Below are 20,850 nucleotides of genomic sequence, written 5' to 3' on the forward strand. Positions count from 1 at the left end.
TTGATCCTGATTGACCCATTCAGTTTCTTAGGCCTATCACTATTGTGAACTATTGTAAAACCATGGTCTGTAAATAATAATGACATTGACGAGCAAATATAAAACTAGAAAATCTAATTGGACACCTTTTCATTTTAATTGAAAAGTCACATTCTTTGAGAACATTTCTGGCAGGTTAAAGTGGCCCTTAGTAAAAACACACTTCGCTACTGTGGCCTATTTATTGCCTTACCTCCTTACGCCATTTGCACACACTGTATATAGACTTTTTCTACGGTGTTATTGACTGTATGTTTGTTTATTCCATGTGTAACACTGTGTTGTTGTTTGTGTCGCACTGCTTTGCTTTATCTTGGCCAGGTCGCAGTTGTAAATGAGAACTTGTTTTCAACTGGCCTACCTGGTTAAATAAAGGTGAAATAAAAAATAAAAACCAGAACACCCTCATATTAATGTGTATTTCTTTCCCATTCCCAACATACAAAATGAAATAAACAAAAATCATATATATATATATAAAAATAAAACAATTAAGTAGTTGATAAAAAAGCCTACAGTAGATATATTAATATTAATGATTAACCAATACAAAATACAATTGGAGCAATGTAGTTGATAAAACACTATATTATATGGCATATTTATTGCATACTGCACTCATTTGGCTGTCAAATATAATGTCAGCTTTAATGTCTTCTTTAAAAATAGATGACAAAAATAGATGTGATATTATAACATGATATGATTTTGTAACCTGGCCTAAATTATAATGCTTCTATTGCAATGTTAGAATCTACATTTGCACTACAATGAACAAGAGGCCAAACAGGAAAAGCAGAGGAGCTGGATATGTGCCTCTGCTCTGGCCTAAAAGATAAGGAGAGAGAGAACAGAAAAACAAGGTGAAGATCTGCATGTCTCCTGCCATTACTGTTACTGTCTGTTCCCAAACACATTCCTATACATTATAAATATAATTATGTTTACGGTACATTACAGATAACTAATTTCCCTCCTTGCAACCAAATTATTTGTACACATTCTAATGGAATCACATTTTTAAATGGATTTAGCACTGGCGAAGCATGCTAACCATTACTGCAACATTTGACACCTTACCGGAAGTTGTATTGGGGATGGTGGTGGCAGTATTTGTTGTCATGGGGGTGGTGTTTGAATCCACCCTTCCTCCGGTCAGACTGATACCCAGCTTGTCAAGCTCAGACTGTAACTGCTTTGAGACCCACTTCTGCACTACAGTGTTATTCTCAAAGGTTTTCAGGTCATTTAGGTTGGAGCCGAGGAGTCCAGACACTTCACTCACACTAAGAGCCTATTTAGAGGCAGAGAATTACAGAAAAAATGATAGATGACAATGAATATGAGTCACTGCCATCACAGGTCATTGATGAATGGTATGGTTACGGGAATGAGCACATACCTGGACGACAGCTGAATCCAAACCAATAAAAGTGTTGATGTCCATGCTAATATTCACCCTAGACAGACTCCGTATGTAGGTGATATTGGCACCTCCTAAAAAAGGGCAACAAACATGGTGAGAATGAGGACTGGGGTGGCACAAGTGTTCTCTAATGTCACAGCCCGAGTGAACTAAATCTATTAAATCACATTTATTACAGGATATCCAAGAAACCATTGTTTTTCTGTATGTATGCAGAAAATGGAACCCTTACCCAGGTATGTCTGAATGAGCTGGTAGGCTGTTAGCTGATCTGCAGTGGCGCGGGTTTGGGCGAAGTTGATAGGAAAGGCGGTCTCAGCTACTGCAAAGAAGGCCTTCTTATGCGCTGAGGAACAGCTAGTGATTTCCAGAGCATCTGCATCTCTGTTGTGTTCAGAAGGCACAAGAAAAACACTAACTATGAACACGCGAACAAAAAAAGCATATGAAAATGTTCAAACATCAATTACGGAGCGTTTAGGCCTGGATACTGTGTTGAAGTCAACCACTGCAAGAGCACAACAAAGATGCATGTGAAGTGGAGTGACTTGCATGACTCGACCACAAGGTCACTCTCTCACACAGCAAGATCTGTAGATGATCTTACCGGAGACTGTCATTTCTGATGCCTTGCAACACACTGAGGTCCAGTGCGCACAGGTTAGGCCCTCCAATTGAATTCAGTGCAGAGGCACCAAGCGAATTGCCAGCACTTAAGAACTTGGTGAAAATAACTTTGGCCTGAAATGGAAAAAGGAAGATGAAAGATACATTTAAATGCACACCTTTTAGAACCAAAATGTTTATCATGTTTTTAAAAAAAACACCATTTAAAGACATTGTTGATGTAAAGTTAAACATCCCTACTTTGGCGGAGTCCCATTCTCCATTGCCATTGTCCATCAGTGCTGCTAGCGTGTCCACTGTAGTGATGTTCCACTTGTTAATCTGCTCCATGGAAGCCACGCGAGACACCGACCCAAGCACCTGAACCTGCTGGTCTGAGAGACCTTTGGGGTACGCCTAGTGGACAAGACCACACCATAAAGAGCTGTTACTGAATGACCAGCTCTAGGCAACCTGTGAGTTTGAAATCTGTTGTGATTTCCTGTTTTGTGTCAGTAAAGTTTTATACCTGGTGTAGCTTCTCCAAAATGACCTTTTGCATGTCATCATCATCTACCTTCTCAGTCAGGCTGGCCAGATTGTCCATTACTACTTGGGCACTCAGACAGTGGTTGAACGTGGTGGTGTCATACCCAAAGGGGAATGCGTCATTACTTATGGTCACTTGAGTAATGTTGCCAAGGGAGTCTGGACATGCATTTACTAAATAGACAAGTATTGAAAAGAAATGTGATCATTCATGTCATAAAGGAGCCTCCACTATTAAAAGCATAGAACAGCTATATTGACCTGGTATTATTTAAACCTACCAGTGCTTCGTTTGGATCTCGAAGACATGGTGCATTCTTTGAACAGCTTCTTCAGTTTCCTCTTCATTGTCTTGTTTGCACGCAGTCTTTTCATGAATTTCTTCAGGAACGTGCTTTTATTCCGCTGTTTCAGTCAAAAGAGAACACATTAAGAAATAAGAGACGCATATAAGGTAAATGAGAGCTTTTCAAATTTTGATGGGTAACAATCTCAAATGATGTCACTCAAATTATGTCATTTAAAAGATAGGGGAGCTTCCTGCCATCCAGGGTCTATATACTAGGTGGTGTCAGACGAAGGCCCAAAAAAGTGTCAAAGACTCCAGTCACCCAAGTTATAGACTGTTCTCTCTGCTACTGCACGGCAAGCGGTAACGGAGAGCCAAGTCTAGGTCCAAAAGGCTCCTTACCAGCTTCTACCCCCAAGCCATAAGAAAGCTGAACAATTAATCAAATGGCCACCCTGACTACACTGCTGCTACTCGCTGTTTACTATCTATTCATAGTCACTTTACCCTACATCTACATATATCTACATGCACAAATTACCTCGACTTATCTGTACCCCCGCACATTGACTCGGTACTTGTACCCCATGTATATTAATTATTGTTCTTTTGTGTTACTTTTCTTTTCTTTTTTTCTTTAGTTATTTAATAAACATTTTCTTAACTCTATTTTCTTAAAACTGCATTATTGGTTAAGGGCTTGTAAGTAAGCATTTCACGGTAAGGTCTACACCTATTGTATTCTAGGGAGTTTTTCCTAGCCACCATGCTTCTACACCTATTGTATTCTAAGGAGTTTTTCCTAGCCACCCTGCTTCTACACCTGCATTGCTTGCTGTTTGGGGTTTTACGCTGGGTTTCTGTACAGCACTTTGTGACATCAACTGATGTAAGAAGGGCTTTATAAATAAATGTGATTGATTTGATTTTTGTATTTGGCGCTTGTGACAAATACAATTTGATTTGAATACAACGTATAGTCAAAGTGCTACGCAATTGTCATGTATAGTATACCATGCTGATGTGTTTCCAGAAGTTCTCTGTTAAGTACAGTGGAAGAATGTCAAGCTGCTCTAGAGTTTTTTCAGTCCATGTGCTTGGGTTTCTGAACAGATAAGAATACATACAGACTGATTAAGAAAAAATCAATAGACAAAAATGCATTGACTTTTCATTTTTTTTGTGTATTCTACACGAATACAAATCAGCACAGCTCCGATGTCAGCAATGTGACATACCCATAGGTGGTGTTGCCACTGCAGATAACCGTCTCCATAGCTTTAATCTGCTGATCGGAGAAGTCATTGCAGTTCTTCAGTTTCTCCAGGATGTAAGAGTCAGAGCTCTGAATGTAGTTCTCATCCAGAGTACATGCCATGTTGCCCAGGACCTCGAGATTATCTCGACTGAGCTGTGTCCCTTTGATGTTCTGGAATAAATCAAAACTCGTCATAATCACTGCTTTTAAACACTCAGACGGAAACGTGTGTCTTTCGTCTTGAATACATAACTCACCAGGCACTTTTTGGCATTGTTCAGTAGATCAACCTTTCTTCCATCCAACGTGCTGGACAGGACGGAGAAGTCTGCTCGTCCTGTTTCCATGAAGTAGGATCTGCAGTTGGTCTGTTGTATGTTGGTGTAGCTGGAGAAAGATACACACAGTTTACATTGTATTTATGGTTAATTTATATGGCATTTTCCTTTGGTTATGTCAGCGTAAAAAAATAACAGTAAATAGTTCATCTAACATTAGTTACCGTCATTTACAATGTATGTTACAATGTCAGTGACATGACCAACTTACCTGTAATACAGCAACATATCTGATGGATAGTTGACAAAATCTTGAGGACTTTCACCTTTGATGTTGTTCCACATGCAAGTTAGCTGTAAAACAAAATGTTACTTCCTCATATGTCTGTAAAATAAGCTCCTTGAAAACAGAGAAACATATTCAATGTTACTAGGTTTCCAGTAACTATTGTCATTCTTGTGCTGAGAGAATAAATGCTTGGATTCATGTAGCCATGAAAAATAAATAAAAACATAAACATAAAAACATAATTCATACAGGCACATTAACAATGTAATCTGGAGGCCTGGCTACCGGTTTTGATTGAGTAGGGCCCTTAAGTTTATGTAGAAAAAGTTGTATTTTTAATATTCACCTGTGTCTCCTTGAGAACCACCTTTCTTCGACCGGCCCTACGTCTGCAAGCTCTGATGAGACGTTGAGTTTTTATTTTGTTGAAAGTCTGGACACGAGAGCAAGTGAATCCTTGAAGCACATACTCAGAAAGGCTACAAAGAAATCAATGCAGTACATTCATTAGAGATAGTACATGAACTATAAATGTCATAATAACCCATTTTTGTTCAAGTACATAATAAAACTGTATCCCCATGTGAAAATGATACATGTATGATTTCTGCTCAGCTATTGGCCAGGACCAACATTCTCTAAACACTGTTACACTTACTCATCAGGCTCATCCAATCCATTTGCTACTGTATCAAAGAACAGCACAGCCTATAAATGAAACAGAGAGAAACAGAGGTGCAGAAACATGTATAGACGTATAATACACATGTTCACCACTGTATAATTGTGTAAATATTGAAGGTCTACACAGCTTTTGAATATTACAAACCCCTCAGTTACCTGCTGAGGTTTCCATTTTTTCTTGTTGATGTTCAGAGCAGTGAGTGTTTGATTTCCAGTTGTTGGGAAATTCAGTAGATTCCTGGGAATTTCGGTTGCCATTTCATCTGGGACATTGACTATCAGCTCCGTTGGTTTCATGTCGACTGTGATGATCTGAATAAGTAATACAAAAACATGTCAACATTTCAAAATTACTGCTGTTATTATGATTGATTACCCTTGATTTTTTCACAACACATTTAAATGAGGCATGTAGAAATATAACGCCTACTTCACATCAGTTAGTCTAGCTGCTGTTAGCTGCTGTACAAACCTTATTAACATAGATCTGTTGCACAATTGTTGGAGCAGTCAGCATGTTGGTAACAAATTTGGGGTTGGCGGATGTTGTTAGAACCTGCTGCGCAGGTATTGCGATGAGTGTTTGGGTAGGAAGACCTCCCACTAAAGAGCCCAGGTTTATTAAACTGTCGCTGTTGCTTATCTGAAGAAAGAGAACATTAAATTATGAAATATCCTCTACATTGGAAGTAGAGAGGATGGAATGGTTTAAAGCATGAATCATGGTTGTGAATGATGCTCACAACCAATAGGCCACCAGCAATAAACCTATTAAGAAGTAAATCACCTGGAAGTTTTGGGTGATGAGAATCTGTATGATGAACAAGGACTGTCCCAAGTTCCATCCAGAAACACTGCTCAGAGTACTCAGCGATTGTAAAATCACACTGGGCGGGGCTTTAGTGATCTGTCCAGTGGTCAGACTTGTGACCTGCGGGCCCAAGGCCGTGATTGATCCCGGATTGACAATTTGGATATTCGATGCCAGTGCGGAAGAAATCTGGAAGGAAATGACATCAGTGAAGATTAGGTAACAGTATCATTTAACCAATCAATGGATTGTGATCACATGGAAATAATGACTCATTCTGTAACATTTAATTTCCATGTGTTCAAAACACAGGTCTAAGGTTAAGGTGTAACAAAAATGGAGATAGATCCTGATGGCGCTCACCTCTGAGTCCACGTTAGTACAGGATTGGTTCAGGTTGCCCAGGACAACCACACTCTCTGACTCATTGAGTTTAGAGTAAGCTGAGGCTGGGACAAAACATTGTAAGTGTGGTGGAAGCCTAAAGATGTGGGAATAAAACAAAAATATGAAATAAAACACTGAGTAACACTATCTTGGATTAGAATGTCATGCCCAATTTCCCCATAGCGTCATTCAGATTCAATGTAGACTGTTGTCTGTTAACATACCCTTGACATAAATGCAAGAAATAAAGTAAGTTAGTAACATAAAACCAATGATTGTAGTGGCTACTGTTCAAAACTCACTGCAGTGGGAGGAAGTTGGAGTTCTGCAGGAAGATAAGCTCAGTAAAGCGTTTCGTCAGATTTTGAGGAGCTCCAGCGAAATTGAACAACTTAATGTTGACAGGGTTCACGGCAAATAGTTGTAGCTGTAAAAAACAAACAATAAGATAAACCATTGGTTATATATTTTGGGTAACATATGATGCCCCTTCATCAAAACAGACAGGTGCATGGGCTTACAATCGAGTCTGAGCCAAACGTGTCGAAGTCTTCAACGGTCACAAAAGTGATGAACACACCAATGTAGTTAAGGAACCAGGCGGTGGAGTTGAGATTTGGGTCAGTGGGACTATAACACTTGGGTGCTGCTGAACCTACAAGTCAGAAATCAATAAATATGTGTTTAATGTACTTGATGTGAGAAATCATTTATGCTGCTTTAAGAAAAGTCATACATCCTTGAGGAATATCTGCCATGAAGCAGAATTTATGCATATTCTTTGGTAACAGACCTTATGTTGAAAATGTCCATTCATGCAATGTGTTGAAAATGTCCATTCATGCAAAGTGTTGAAAATGTCCATTCATGCAAAGTGTTGAAAATGTCCATTCATGCAAAGTGTTGAAAATGTCCATTCATGCAAAGTGTAAAGTGCAATAATAAATATATGCACAATGTAAACTGGAGTAATCAGTAGTAAGTACTAAAACACTCACTTCCCGTGTTGAGGTAGGTCTTTATGGTGCTGTACGCATCATCATGAGTTATGGCTGAGCCATTGAAAGTGAGATTGGATCCCAGTAGAGACACACTGTGAAAACCACAGCAGACAGTCATCACACTTTTCTTCCTTTTATTCACGTTCAATGATGTCGATATTTCCGTGTAATAGCATCAGCAAATGTAAGGTATTTCCAGTGTGGTAGCTTACAGTCTCCTGAAGGGTAAGCAGGAGGCGTTGAGTGTGTCAGAGGACTGGAGCAGGGCTCTGTTGAGGAACTTCAGGTAGTTCCTCAGTCTGTTGTCAAACCAGCGGTCAACCTCAGCCTTGTCATCAGTGGCCAGAGCTAAAGGCCAGACGCAGGGCAGGACTGGACGCTTCACATCATCCGGAACATTCTCCTACAGACAGATAATGATCAAAGTCAAAGGACTGAGAGAACGCACCATTTAAGAGTTTTTTTCTTTCAGTAAATCCTAAGAAAGGGATACTCAGTGAGTGCTTGAAAATGGTGACCACAATCAGCAGTGTGTCCTTACGGTTTCCAAGAACTCAGGAGTTTTTTTGTAGTTTCGGAAGATTGTGCAGAGCTTAGTCTTGTTGTCCACCACCTCTGGCTTCCTGAGGAAGGTGCCGAGCTCTGAGGGACGTATGGTGTTGAGCAGCTGGAAACACAGATAGCATAGAATACACAGTGACTCTAGGCCAGTACACACTTTCCAAAAGTTGAAGTGCAGCTGAAACAAGTTCAATGTACTGTACCTCAGATTCCCGCTGTGGTGGAATAAGGGAGAGGAAGTTGGTCAACTTTGGGAATGTAAAGTTGAGGAAGGATTGTCTCAGGAACATGAAGAAGCTGTTGTTCCTATAGCAACGTAGTGGAGTTGATTCTGCAAACAATGAGATACTGTAAATTAACTCGTTCCTCATTTGGTCCAGCACTAAGCCCCAAACTGCAGCCCTCAGACCATAGTATATAAAACCCATTCTTCTATATGATCATGTATTTAGAATTATAGAGAAGGATCATGAGAAGTAAAGTGAGATACTAGTACTGTTACTGGTAACTCGCACTTTGTTGAGGAAAGATGTACTTGCTACGATTGTAATATGTTGTTGTATCACCCAGCTGTCTGGAAAGATTCACCCATTTTAAATGTTAGATCATTTTTGTGCATCTCTTGAACTTTGTTTATTGATTCCTGGGGTCATTTCATGTTTCCGTGTGCATCTGAGCTATTGCCGTTCAAGCAGGCAAACATGATGAGTTTTGCATGATATGATGACATAAAAAAAAGTACAACAAAAAAAGTTATTTAGAAATATAATGAAGTAAAAGTCAAGTACAGTTACCCCCAAAAACGACCTAAGTAGTACTTTCAAGTATTTTTACTTAATGTACTTAACACCACTGGAGATGATGACTAGGTGAATACCTCTGAGAGACATGATTATTTGATGCTGGACAGCAGCCTGTGTGCCGTTGGACAGCGATGGTAGGATAGAGTTCAGCAACGCCACTCTGTAGGTGACAGAAACCACCCATTGATATGCATTGTCAAGCACAACTAAGAGCAGTAATGTACTGTACACGAAGGTCAGTTGCAAACATGCATCACATTATTGGAAATTATTTGTGTTTCTATAACACACTGTGCTGATCTTACGTTTCTTGGCTGATGTTGCAGCCTCTGTGTCTGACGATGTTGAAGAGGGGGGCCACATGCTTCTCTGTCAGGTTGGGTAAAAGTGGGCGGAGTCTCTGGCCCAACCACACCAGCACCTCAGGGTCTTTGATGGAGGGATCTGATAGGTTGGCATTGTCAAACACCTGCTGGAGGAGCACCTGACGCACATCCACCGGAAGGTGAAGACCCTGAAGACAGAAGCAAATGAGGGGATTGTACTAAGCAAAGGTAGATAGGGAATAAGACAGTGGTATAAGAATTGACCATCACTCATCCATACCTCAACAGCTGGAGAAACAATGTCAAAGAACGCGCCCAGATCTCTGGGAAGCACATGAATCAGTATCATGTGGACATCTCCAGGGTTTCTGAGCTGACCAGGGGTGGAGGCCACCTCCCCCAGCTGCCTGGGGCTCAGCATAGGCAGGACATCCATCTACACAGTGGAATAAAAACATGGATTCAAACTGGTTACAAATGACTCTTGGATGAATCCGTAAGTTCAAAAGGTCAAGATCATGAACTAGTACCAACCACTGAGAAGTTTCCATGCAGTCGTTTGAGTTCTTCTAGGGGCGCAAAACCAACAAACGGCCCAAAGTACTTTTTAAGCCAGTCAGTGCTGTTCTTTGAGTTGTTGACACAGTTGGGGTCTGAAACAATAACAAATATTTTCAAAGGTTGGAGAAAAATATCAGTCTTTCTATCCTAACTGATTACAATTCCTTTGTCTTCACCGTGCTTAGTAAAATGACATTTTCAGGGATCATTGATGTTACAGAATTATTTAAATGTACCTTCAGTGTCATTGCGCCTCAAGAAGGGCTCAATGAAATCAGTGTAGATCAAAAGCTGTCTTTGTCTGTCCATAGCTGAGTTAGCTGGGTTAGGGTTAGCTGGTTGACGACCTAGAGCTTCCACTCTGCGAAGGCAAAGACACCACATTGAAGTACTAGATCAAGAGAGGGCAAATAGTCAACCACACTGAAATAAAATGTATGTTTTCACATACAAAATCTGGTAGGTCCCACAAGTGAAGTTCTTGGTGCTAAGACAGGACAGGAACTCTCTGGAGGCTTGCGGGAGGAAGGGTCGAAGATTCGTCAGAAACCACTTGCGGGTGTGGTTTGGGCTTCTCAGGTCATGTTGACTAAACTGGTCAATAACTACCTCCCCAAATACATCTAGCACCAGAGAGATGGATGGGCCGCTGGGCTGGTAAGACTGAACATAAAGACAATCAGAAGATGTTTTCTTGGTTAAAGACATTTACCTACAAAGTACACATTCAAGAAACTCTTAAAAAATATGTTTTAAAAGGAGCTGTTCAAAAGTATTATCATATCTTTGAACTCCCTGACAAAGGCCATGCAGCCGAAACACATCAGAGTTTTTAAACTTAAACATTAAACTTAAACATTTAAACATTAAAAAAAAAACATTAACTTAAACATTAAACATTAAACATTTTTACCATGTTTGAAAACCGGTGAAGAGCCTCATCAAGAATTGCAGAATATTTGGTGAAGAATAATTTCCACATTTTTTGGGGATAGGTCAGGTTGCCTGACAGTTTGCATTGCAGGATCTCAGAGAGTTGCTCTGGTTTTAGCTGGGTACGCTGAGAGGGCACAAAGAAACACATACAATAGGACATTCATTTTTGGAAATCAATTCAATCACCACCTCAAAAATGTAATCAATCAAATCAAGCATGTTGCATGTAGAATGTGGGTTTCATGAATACACACAACGTAGATGAGTGTCAAACCTGAGGTAGGCAAGCATAATGTTGGATGGTAAAGTTGCAGAGCATAAGGGTCATATTCGTGCCAGCAAAGCTGTTTTCCAGATTAGTTCTGTGAGAAGGGAAACAAGACTTGCATGAATAAACTGTGTCTTTAAATTTGTTATGGCTATTCTACAGGGTAAGTGGGAGCACTCACGTATTCACTCCAGCACAGATGTGGCTCTCTGCAATAGGAGATTAATATGAATTACTATCAACGTTCTGAGTTACAAGTTAATCAAACAAAATCTGATATGGTGTTCAAAACACTGCCTCACCGTTGACTGGGGGGGTCATAGAGCACTGGTGGAAAGAACAGGAATAATGTCAATCTCATACAATTCAATTATGTATATTTCATTTGGACCATAGTACATATATTGTTGAAGAATACAAATGATTTCATTGAAACGTAATGATAATATAATGACATTGTTGACATTTCTCACCCCAAACTTAAATGGAACGACGTTGCAACCTGATGTAAAGACAACACCAACAATAGATGTCAGGACATGGAAAAATACTCCATTGAGTCACAGCTCATAGTCACATGATCATATCTAAATTCTGACTCACCCGGAGGAGCAGCATCCATTACGGAGTCCTGTGTGTCTCTGATGACTGGTCCCAAATCAGATGGGGCCGATGTAGCAGCCCTGTCCAGCCTGTTGAATCTTTGGATGAGCAATAAAAACAGATGTAATTAACTCTGCTAACAGACAAACTTGGACATTGGGGGTGTTATTTTTTCCCCCACAAACATTCCTGGTACTTACATGCTTGTGAAAGACTCACACTCAAGGCTAGCCTGTGAGAAGAAAAAAAAATCAGAAGGAGTTTAGTAAAACGTAAATATGCCCAAACAAATATATCATATAAAGTGTGCTTAAAGTAGCGACAGTACCCCTCTTATTAGCATCTGCAGCTCATGGAGGAAGTCTCGGAGTCTGGTGTCGTTGTGGAGGTGGTCAAAGACTCTGTTGATGATGTCATCTCTCTGTGGAGTTGGAGTGTGGGGCATCAGCACCAGTTCTGCTAACTGCTTTGGAGAGAGAGCTGGCAGGGCCTCCAGCTGATAGAGAGAGGAGACACACACACATCATTGTAATACTGATGAATATTGTGCTACAAAGACCTGATCACGTAGCATGCTCCTGATCCCTTAAAGACGTCCAGTTCTAGAAATGCTCTGATTTGGCAGGATGTTCATGTAAATGCTTACTGCAGAAAAGTTTCTTTGCACATCAAAGAAGTGCTGTAGCGGTGCGAAAATGGAAAATCTCCCAAAATGTCTCTTAATTGAATCCAAGCTCCCATTTGAAGGGCATCCCATCATATCTGAAAGAAACGTGTGCAATGTGTCGTATTAGCTTGTTCACTCAGTTCAATGCACTATTTGAAAAAAAGACATACAAAATCAGTCCTACATTAAACAAATCGCCATATCAAGATAAATACCTGAATATCGGTGTTGTGAGAGGAATGGGTGAATGAAGCGTGTGTAGACCAGTTTCTGTCTCATCTCATCCATTGATGCGATGTGATCACTCAGCCCCATGACACTGTAAGTAATGAGAAAATCAGGATCTCAGAATTCACACTTTTGGTATTTCAATAGGATATTTAACATTGATATTGAAGACATTTATGAAACAAATGTGTCTATGAACTGAAAAATGTATTTGTGGTTGTCTTTGTGTTGTTCGTACAGGGCTTGGTAGGCTTGACAGCTGAAGTCTCTAGTGCTGAGGCAGGATAGGTACTCCGCTGACACTGAAGGTAGGAGGGGCCGCAGTCTGATCAGGAACCAGAAGCGGATGAAGTTCTCATCACCAAGGTTCTCAGCACTGAAGCCATCTGTCGGAAGTTGGCCAAACAAGTCTGTGAGGTAGGGCCTACCCGAACTGTCATTCTAAAAGGGAAGGATTTCACAATGTGTCAAATGTCACAGTAACATGACATTTGTCTTGACTTTAATTGAATCTCTGATGATTGAACATAAAGTATTCTTACCATCATTGTGTGTGGTCCTGTCAGTATCTTGGATAGCTCTGTGACCAATAGTTTCAGATTTTCTCCAGTGAGGCTCAGGTTAGAATGGGGCACACATCTCAGGACCACAGCCAGGTTTTCTGCTGCATGGGACAACTGTTGACAGAAGAAGACATGTCATCATAAAGTCAATACAATTTAAAAGGATTTTGGAATTGGAAGTCCCCAGTGCAAGAACATTTTTTAAGTTAAAGGTAGACTCAGCAAAATGATGTTGCCACGAGCAGCTCTGCAGATGATGAGAGAGATGCAAGACTTCGCTCCCACACAGTCACACACAGTGTCACGCTGTTAGAGCCCCATAGGTACGGGACCAAAACATGTGGGGGGTTTAGCTTTGCTCTTCAAATGGACCTATTACACTCTTAGAAAAAAGGGTTCCAAATGGGTTCTTTGGCTCTCCCCATAGGATAGATATTTTTGGTTCCAGGTAGAAGTATTTTGGGTTCTGTAGAAAGGGTTCTACATTGAACCCAAAAGGGTTCTACATTGAACTAAAAGCTTTCTACCTGGAACCAAAAATGGTTCTTCAAAGGGTTCTCCTATGGGGACCACAGCAGAACCCTATTAGGTTCTAGATAGCACCTTTTTTTGAAGAGTCTATGCTGTTTAATTTGTTCACCTACGTCATATCGCTGAGTCTACCTTTAAGATAACAAGCAACAATGAAAGAACAAACACCCATAATCGTAGCATTAGGAAAACTGATGCTTATCAACTAGGAGTGGCCTACTTGACGTCAGTGTATTTGGTTGAAATTATTTTGTCGGAACAATCTAGATTTTTGAAATACTTTGGCTATGAACCACAAAGCCTTCTCTAGATAGTGATCCCATACTGAATAAGAGATCATGAGGACTTAACCAAGGTGAACATAGTGGCAAATAAAACTCACCGAGCACATGTCATCATTGTTGCCAATGTGACAGACATCCATGGGACCAACCATTGAATACATGGAAGAGTTAGAACCCATTGGAGGATTTAATGAGCTGAAAAATAATATAGAGGCATAACATTTAGTTCAAAATATTACAAATTATCACATTCAAATGATCGGAATCAACTAGACCAGTGGTTCCCAAACATTTCATAGTCCCGTACCCCTTCAAACATTCAACCTCTAGCTGCGTACCCCCTCTAGCACCAGGGTCAGTGCACTCTCAAATGTTGTTTTTTGCCGTCATTGTAAGCCTGCCACACACAAACTATACAATACATTTATTAAACATAAGAATGAGTTTGAGTTTTGTCACAACCCGGCTCATGGGAAGTGACAAAGAGCTCTTATAGGACCAGGGCACAAATAATAATATAATTATAATCAATCATTTTGCTCTTTATTTAACCATCTTACATATAAAACCTTATTAGTTTATCGACAATTGTGAATAACTCACCACAGGTTAATGAGAAGGGTGTGCTTGAAAAGATGCACATAACTCTGAAATGTTGGGTTGTATTGGAGAGAGTCTCAGTATTAAATAATTATATGTATTTAGTTTTCATGCTAGTGAGGGCCGAGAATCCACTCTCACGTAGGTACATGGTTGCAAAGGGCATCAGTGTATTAACAGCGCGATTTGCCAAGGCAGGATACTCCAGAAATCTGGTATTGCCTTCTGATTAAAATAAATTTTCACAGAACCACTTGTTGAAATTTCGATGAGGCTCTCTTGTTCAGATGTCGGTAAGTGGACTTAAGGCAGGGCATGAAAGGGATAACGAATATAGTTGTTTGTGTCATCTGTTTTGGGAAAGTGCCTGCGTAATTGCGCACCCAACTCACTCGGGTGCTTCACTATATCACATTTGACATTGTCCGTAAGCTTGAGTTCATTTGCACAATAAAAATCATACAATGATGGAAAGACCTGTGTGTTGTCCTTGTTAATGCAGACAACTTCTTAATCATAGCTTCAATTCTGTCCCACACATTGAAAATAGTTGAGGAGAGAGAGTCCCTGTAATCCTAGATTCAGATCATTCAGAGGAGAAAAAACATCACCCAAATAGGCCAGTCGCGTGAGAAACTCGTCATCATGCAAGCGGTCAGACAAATGAAAACGGTGGTCAGTAAAGAAAACTTTAAGCTCGTCTCTCAATTTTAAAAAAAAGTGTCAAAACTTTGCCCCTTGATAACCAGCGCACTTCTGTATGTTGTAAAAGTCTTACATGGTCGCTGCCCATATCATTGCATAGTGCAGAAAATACACGAGAGTTCACGGGCCTTGCTTTAACAAAGTTAACCATTTTCACTGTAGTGTCCAAAACGTCTTTCAAGCTGTCAGGCGTTCCCTTGGCAGCGAGAGCCTCTCGGTGGATGCTGCAGTGTACCCAAGTAATGTAGGGAGCAACTGCTTGCACGCGCGTTACCACTCCTCTATGTCTCCCTGTCATGGCTTTTGCGCTATCAGTACAGATACCAACATGAACATCAGCTACGTTTGGCTACATATGGACCGTTAATGGAATTCCCGCAAGAGAGTAACGGTTAATGTGACTGGATGTTAATTATTTGACTAGGCTACCTGTATTAATCATTGTGTTGCTATTTTGCTGAACACTAATTTAATTTTAAAAAATATTTTATTTTCGGCAGTGAAACGAGGCTACTCAGGCGAGAGAAAAAAACTCACCCAAATGTATAGCCCCGTTGGAAAATATATACAGTATATATTTTTTAAAGGTGAATCACATTTTTATTTGGCGTACCCCCGACGGCATTGTGAGTACCCCTGGGGGTATGTGTACCCCAGGTTGGGAATATGTGAACTAGACAAAGTCTACGAAGTCCACAAGGCTAATAACGTAAAACATTTATTAAACTCACAAGACTTGGTTGAAGACAGCAGTAAGGTTGTGTGGGATCTGAGTCTGGTTGTTGAGCTGGAAGCGGTTCAGGGCAGGGAGGACCACATGCTGGAACCAGTCCTTAAGGCTGGTGATGTTGAAGTTGCTGAGAGAGGGAGTCTGGCTGGGGACGGTCTCATTTGTCAGTGTGAAGTTGGGGGAGATGTGTCCAGCCAGCTCTGCCAGGATCCAGTTCACTACTGCCTGGGCCAGAACATGCTGTCTCTCAGAGCTCACATTCCTCTGTGGGGAGACAGTACATAGTACATAGTTTCAGATTGGAAAAGGAAAAGGAAATAATTTGTTCATACTTGTGAGATTGTAAAAGACAACACATACCACTTGAATGCTGCCCACCAAAGTCTTGATGAAACTACCCAAGGGCCTCAGGAATGACAGGAAGTCATTTAGAGTCTGCAACCACAGATTTGTAATCATTAGTTGGCTCATACTGTACATGGAGTTGATGACAGCAAAAGAAATAGCCTTGTTTGACATGAACATTTAGCAGACGCTCTTATCCAGAGCAATTAGGGTTAAGTGCCTTGCTCAAAGGCACATCGACAGATTGTTTAATTAGTCCCACTTAACCGCTAGGCTACCTGCCACCCCAGAAAAGAGACCGATAAACACACGCACGCACACAGACTCACTAACACACACATTAAATATATACACATTTTTAGTAGTATTGCTTCTATATCCTTGTATTTGAAATTTGTGTGACTGTCCTTGTCTATCAGTGTTTTGTTACTTGTCATGTTTTGTGTTTTTTTTGTGGACCCCAGGGAGGGTAGCTGATGCTTCTGCTAAAGCTAATGGGGATCCAAGTAAAAAAAATAAAATAAAAAAACACATAACGCACTCTGTCAAGTTCATGTGGTCCTGTGGCATTGCCAGCAGTCATGTTGGACCTCAGTGTTGCATTGTACATCGACTGATTCAGGTGAGCATTGTTTATTAGAGGCCCAAGCAGACTCTGGAAGACCAGGCTGATAGTGTCCAGGTCTCCATTTCCGGGGTGAAGAATCAACTGTGCCTTCTGTTCCGGGCTCAGCAGTGACAGGACTGATAGCTGTGGGAGAGAGAACATTGGTCTTGATTGGTCATGAACTTCCCGTGGCATCCTATAACATTTTAATGGCATCTTGTTTCTTCCCGACATTAGAGTCCCTGCTTTATTAAGAGCCCGCATAGAGTTAAACACTTACACCACTGAAATGAATGTTCAGTGCAAGGAAGTCTTCATAGTCAACCAAGGTAGAGAAGGATCCAAAGTTCCGCATCAGCCACTGCTCACTGCTGTTCCCATGGACGAGGCATCCTTTTTCAGAACACAAACAGAACTCTCAATCACATCCTACAGATGACCACATTCATCAAAATGTCAACAATTCCAATATATTGAGTGACAATATCCATTCATAATGAAATAAATAGCCTACCTGCTGTATCATTTCTCTCTAGAAACCTGCGCATGAAGGACGTGTAGACTGTCCTTTGGCGTTGAGGGTCCATACTCAGGATATTCATATCCAATTCATTCACACTAAAAAATGATCAAAACAACAACAAATCACTGTCCTCCATAATGGTGGTTAGTATCGGAAACACAACAGAAAAATCACTGGGAAAATGGGAAACTCACAGAGCCTGGTAGGTCTGGCAGGTGAGGTCGCTGGTGCTGAGACAGGCGAGGAGGCTTTCGGTGACAGAGGCCAGGCGTGGCCTGAGCTTGAGCTGGAACCACACTCTGGTGAAGTTGACGTCGTGGAACCTGGGCTTTGAGGCATTGAAGCTGAGCCCCTTGATCAGCTCCAGGATGGGCTGCAGATCCCTGCTCAAACTCTGTATGGAAAATAACAGTGATGTCAGCATAAAGCACAAAGTTCACTTCATGCTTTCATAACACATTCAAGGTATTTTGTCAATTCCCCCTGAAACTGTTGATCAAATGTCTCTCTCTTGTTGTACTGTACCATGAAGGAGTCTGAGTAGAATTGAAAGGCCACGTCCATAACTTCTTTGAGCCTGTTAATGTGCTCCTGGGTGTCGTTAATCCTCCTCAGCCCAGCACAGCTTAGGAAGCTGTCAAATGTAGCATTTGAAAACTACAAAATATATAGATACAGAGATGCAAATATGAATCTCTTGTTTAGCAATTTTCATTGAAATTTGGGGATTTATATTGAAGTGTAACATTTAGGGGGGAAACTCACGGGAGCACACGAACCCTCAGTCCTGTTACACATTCCACCGGTGGAGTTTCCATGGGTGCTAGTGATTACATAGATAGCAAGTTAAATCAATCTCTTAGCCCCCTGTCTAATCAGTGTTACATGACCACAGTGGCAATGAAACAAGAAACACACCCAATTTGATTTAACTTACCTATTTCCCCCATCGCACAATGTAATGCACTTGAGTAAAAAAAAAGAAAGGCATTGTGACATTAGCATGGCTTGAAACACATTGACATTATCACATGGATTTAATCAAAATGTCACAATCAAACTGGTTTTCGATGACTAAGTACACCACAATAAGCATGTTCTCGACAGCTGATCCCACCATTCATCAATTGAGAGGCTCTTAGCAAAACCGGTTTTATTTTTTAGGAACAAGAGCTAGTGTATTTTTAAGATCTTGAAGATCCTGTTACTGTGTCTCGAAAAATAATGTATGTTACCTGGGCTGACCCAACGGCGAAGAAACCTGAAATAAACAGAGCATTCAAGTGAAAGCATGAAACAGTAGGCAACATGGCTCTGTTTTAAGTGTAATGTTGAGTGCCAGCCATTTATTTGGATGTTAAGGGTGTCAGAAAAGGTCTCCTATGCATGTTTAAGATCAATTAAGAACAACGTCAACAATGGAGGAGAAGGACGTTTACCCACCTGATCCCAGGACAGCTAAGGTGAGGGCAAGACAATACCCATGGTGTCTCATTTTGCCACCACAAGTCATTGGTTCATCCAAGAACTACCTTTATGTCAAACAACAGTCACAATGAAATCACAACAGATTCACACCTAATCCACCGTGTTTCTTCCCATACTATACCACAACCAATGACAGAGGGGCAGAGAGACTCAAAAAGCCGTAACAAAACGGACACCTGACAGAGATCCTATTCGTGTTAAATTGTTGTACCGATGCTGAATATTGACATAGATTTTACATGAGAATCTCTTGATTTGTGCAAGTCACTGAAAAGATGGCTTGTTAGCTATTTCTATTCTCATTGTCTTTTTGTCCATTTCCACCCACTTTAGCGATAGTTTGGTCACCTGTTGTGATAACGGTACAATGCCACCCATGCAGCCTCTAAAACAGTCATCTGTTTTCAAGGGCATCTAGTGTGTATAGTGTGTATATATTTGTGTATATATATATATATGTATATATTTGTGTTACAAAAAGTAACCAAAACTTTGTCTAAAAGTTATTTAATAATTCAAAGACAATTTCCTGAGACCAAAAATGATTGTAAGTATTCCTATATAAAGATGACAGTAATAAGAGTTCACTGTAAAGACAGGGTAACTCCATCTATCCCCAGGCATGTATTCTAATAAATCATATCGAGGGGAAAAGCCTTTGACTATCAGTTACAGCTAATATGAAACACTATCATAGGTATGTAAAATCTGTCAAAATAAATTACATACAATAATTTGGCAAAACTAATCTCTTTCAAGAATAAATCCCTATGTTCATCCATCTATTCATCATTTGCAAAGTGAAAACTGAATCCTTTAAGTTTTTAATAAACATTTGATCATATTCACAATAGTAAAAGGACAATGAAGGGCTCACCTGACCTAACTGGCTGACGATGTGAGGTACCACTGAGCGAGAATGGACAAGTGGTGACATATGAGACACCCACAGGGAACATTTCTCAAAAAGGGTGGGGAAGGGTGTGAACAACAAGCAACCCAACATAAAATACAGATTAAGATGAGATTTCACTTGGATTTAAGGACAACCAAAGTTGACAAACAAGCTATACCAACATAAAGTTATAAAAATCTGAATAAATAAACTGACAAAAGGATTCAAAAAGTAATTCTTCCAGTACATGTTTTTGCATACATGTACACTGAGTGTACAAAACATTAGGAACACCTGCTTTTTCCATGACATAGACTGACCAGGTGAATCCAGGTGAAACCTATGATCCCTTATTGATGTCACTTGTTAAATACATTTCAATCAGTGTAGATGAAGGGGAAGAGACATGTTAAGGAAGTATTTTTAAGCCTTGAGACAATTGAGATTGTGTATGTGTGCCATTCAGAAGGCGAATGGGCAAGACACAATATTTAAGTGTCTTTGAATGGGGTATGGTAGTAGGTGCCAGGCACCGGTTTGAGTGTGTCAAGAACTGCAACACTGCTGGGTTTTTCATGCTCAACAGTTTCTGGTGTGTTTCAAGAATGGTCCACCACCAAAAGGACATCCAGCAAACTTGACACAACTGTGGGAAGCATTGGAGTCAAAATGGGCCAGCATCCCTGTGGAATACTTTCAACACCTTGTAGAGTCCATGCCCCGACAAATTGAGGCTATTCTGAGGGCAAACGGGGGTGCAACTTAATATTAGGAAGGTGTTCCTAATGTTTTGTACACTCTGTGAATACAGTATACTACAATAAAATGATAATGAATTTGTAATATGTAAATACAATTATGTAAATATTGATCCAACAACACAGCATCTCTTTTCTCTCTAGGCTAGGGTATATTTATATGAAACAAACACAAGGGCAAAAATAAAGAAATGTGCACTCTATGAAGCCTAGTTTTTATTTAATTGTATGACTGAACCTTTATGACACTG

General features: G+C 40.3%; 1 protein-coding gene across 4 annotated transcripts; it reads right to left on the reverse strand.

Moving 5' to 3' along the window:
• Nucleotides 1-121: 121 nt before the first annotated feature.
• Nucleotides 122-19,936, reverse strand: LOC110486315. 4 transcript variants are annotated; one of them, XM_021557817.2, is made up of 55 exons: nucleotides 19,824-19,936; nucleotides 18,902-18,990; nucleotides 18,694-18,719; nucleotides 18,396-18,424; nucleotides 18,224-18,281; nucleotides 17,984-18,115; nucleotides 17,653-17,852; nucleotides 17,450-17,553; nucleotides 17,216-17,328; nucleotides 16,870-17,079; nucleotides 16,344-16,418; nucleotides 15,985-16,247; nucleotides 14,047-14,143; nucleotides 13,113-13,247; nucleotides 12,809-13,011; nucleotides 12,558-12,661; nucleotides 12,322-12,437; nucleotides 12,004-12,171; nucleotides 11,876-11,907; nucleotides 11,676-11,773; nucleotides 11,546-11,574; nucleotides 11,375-11,399; nucleotides 11,254-11,281; nucleotides 11,079-11,166; nucleotides 10,782-10,928; nucleotides 10,320-10,531; nucleotides 10,105-10,229; nucleotides 9,842-9,960; nucleotides 9,588-9,743; nucleotides 9,287-9,495; nucleotides 9,056-9,141; nucleotides 8,382-8,509; nucleotides 8,159-8,284; nucleotides 7,830-8,020; nucleotides 7,615-7,709; nucleotides 7,138-7,271; nucleotides 6,919-7,043; nucleotides 6,593-6,710; nucleotides 6,206-6,418; nucleotides 5,891-6,061; nucleotides 5,575-5,730; nucleotides 5,393-5,442; nucleotides 5,081-5,213; nucleotides 4,717-4,799; nucleotides 4,425-4,554; nucleotides 4,148-4,338; nucleotides 3,924-4,014; nucleotides 2,902-3,025; nucleotides 2,601-2,794; nucleotides 2,333-2,488; nucleotides 2,073-2,206; nucleotides 1,698-1,849; nucleotides 1,442-1,536; nucleotides 1,120-1,333; nucleotides 122-867 (listed from the first exon to the last, which is right to left on the reverse strand). In XM_021557817.2, the coding sequence occupies exons 2-55, from the start codon at nucleotides 18,969-18,971 to the stop codon at nucleotides 794-796; spliced, it is 6,735 nt and encodes a 2,244-aa protein (XP_021413492.2). In that variant the 5' UTR covers nucleotides 18,972-18,990; nucleotides 19,824-19,936; the 3' UTR covers nucleotides 122-793. The 4 variants fall into 4 exon arrangements, with proteins under 4 accessions (XP_021413492.2, XP_021413491.2, XP_021413494.2 ...); XM_021557816.2 differs by having other exon boundaries at nucleotides 18,902-18,986; nucleotides 19,824-19,913; XM_021557819.2 differs by having other exon boundaries at nucleotides 19,829-19,865.
• Nucleotides 19,937-20,850: the final 914 nt, after the last annotated feature.

This window comes from Oncorhynchus mykiss, chromosome 13 (genome assembly GCF_013265735.2).
Source record: "Oncorhynchus mykiss isolate Arlee chromosome 13, USDA_OmykA_1.1, whole genome shotgun sequence".
In the NCBI taxonomy this organism is placed as follows: domain Eukaryota; kingdom Metazoa; phylum Chordata; class Actinopteri; order Salmoniformes; family Salmonidae; genus Oncorhynchus; species Oncorhynchus mykiss.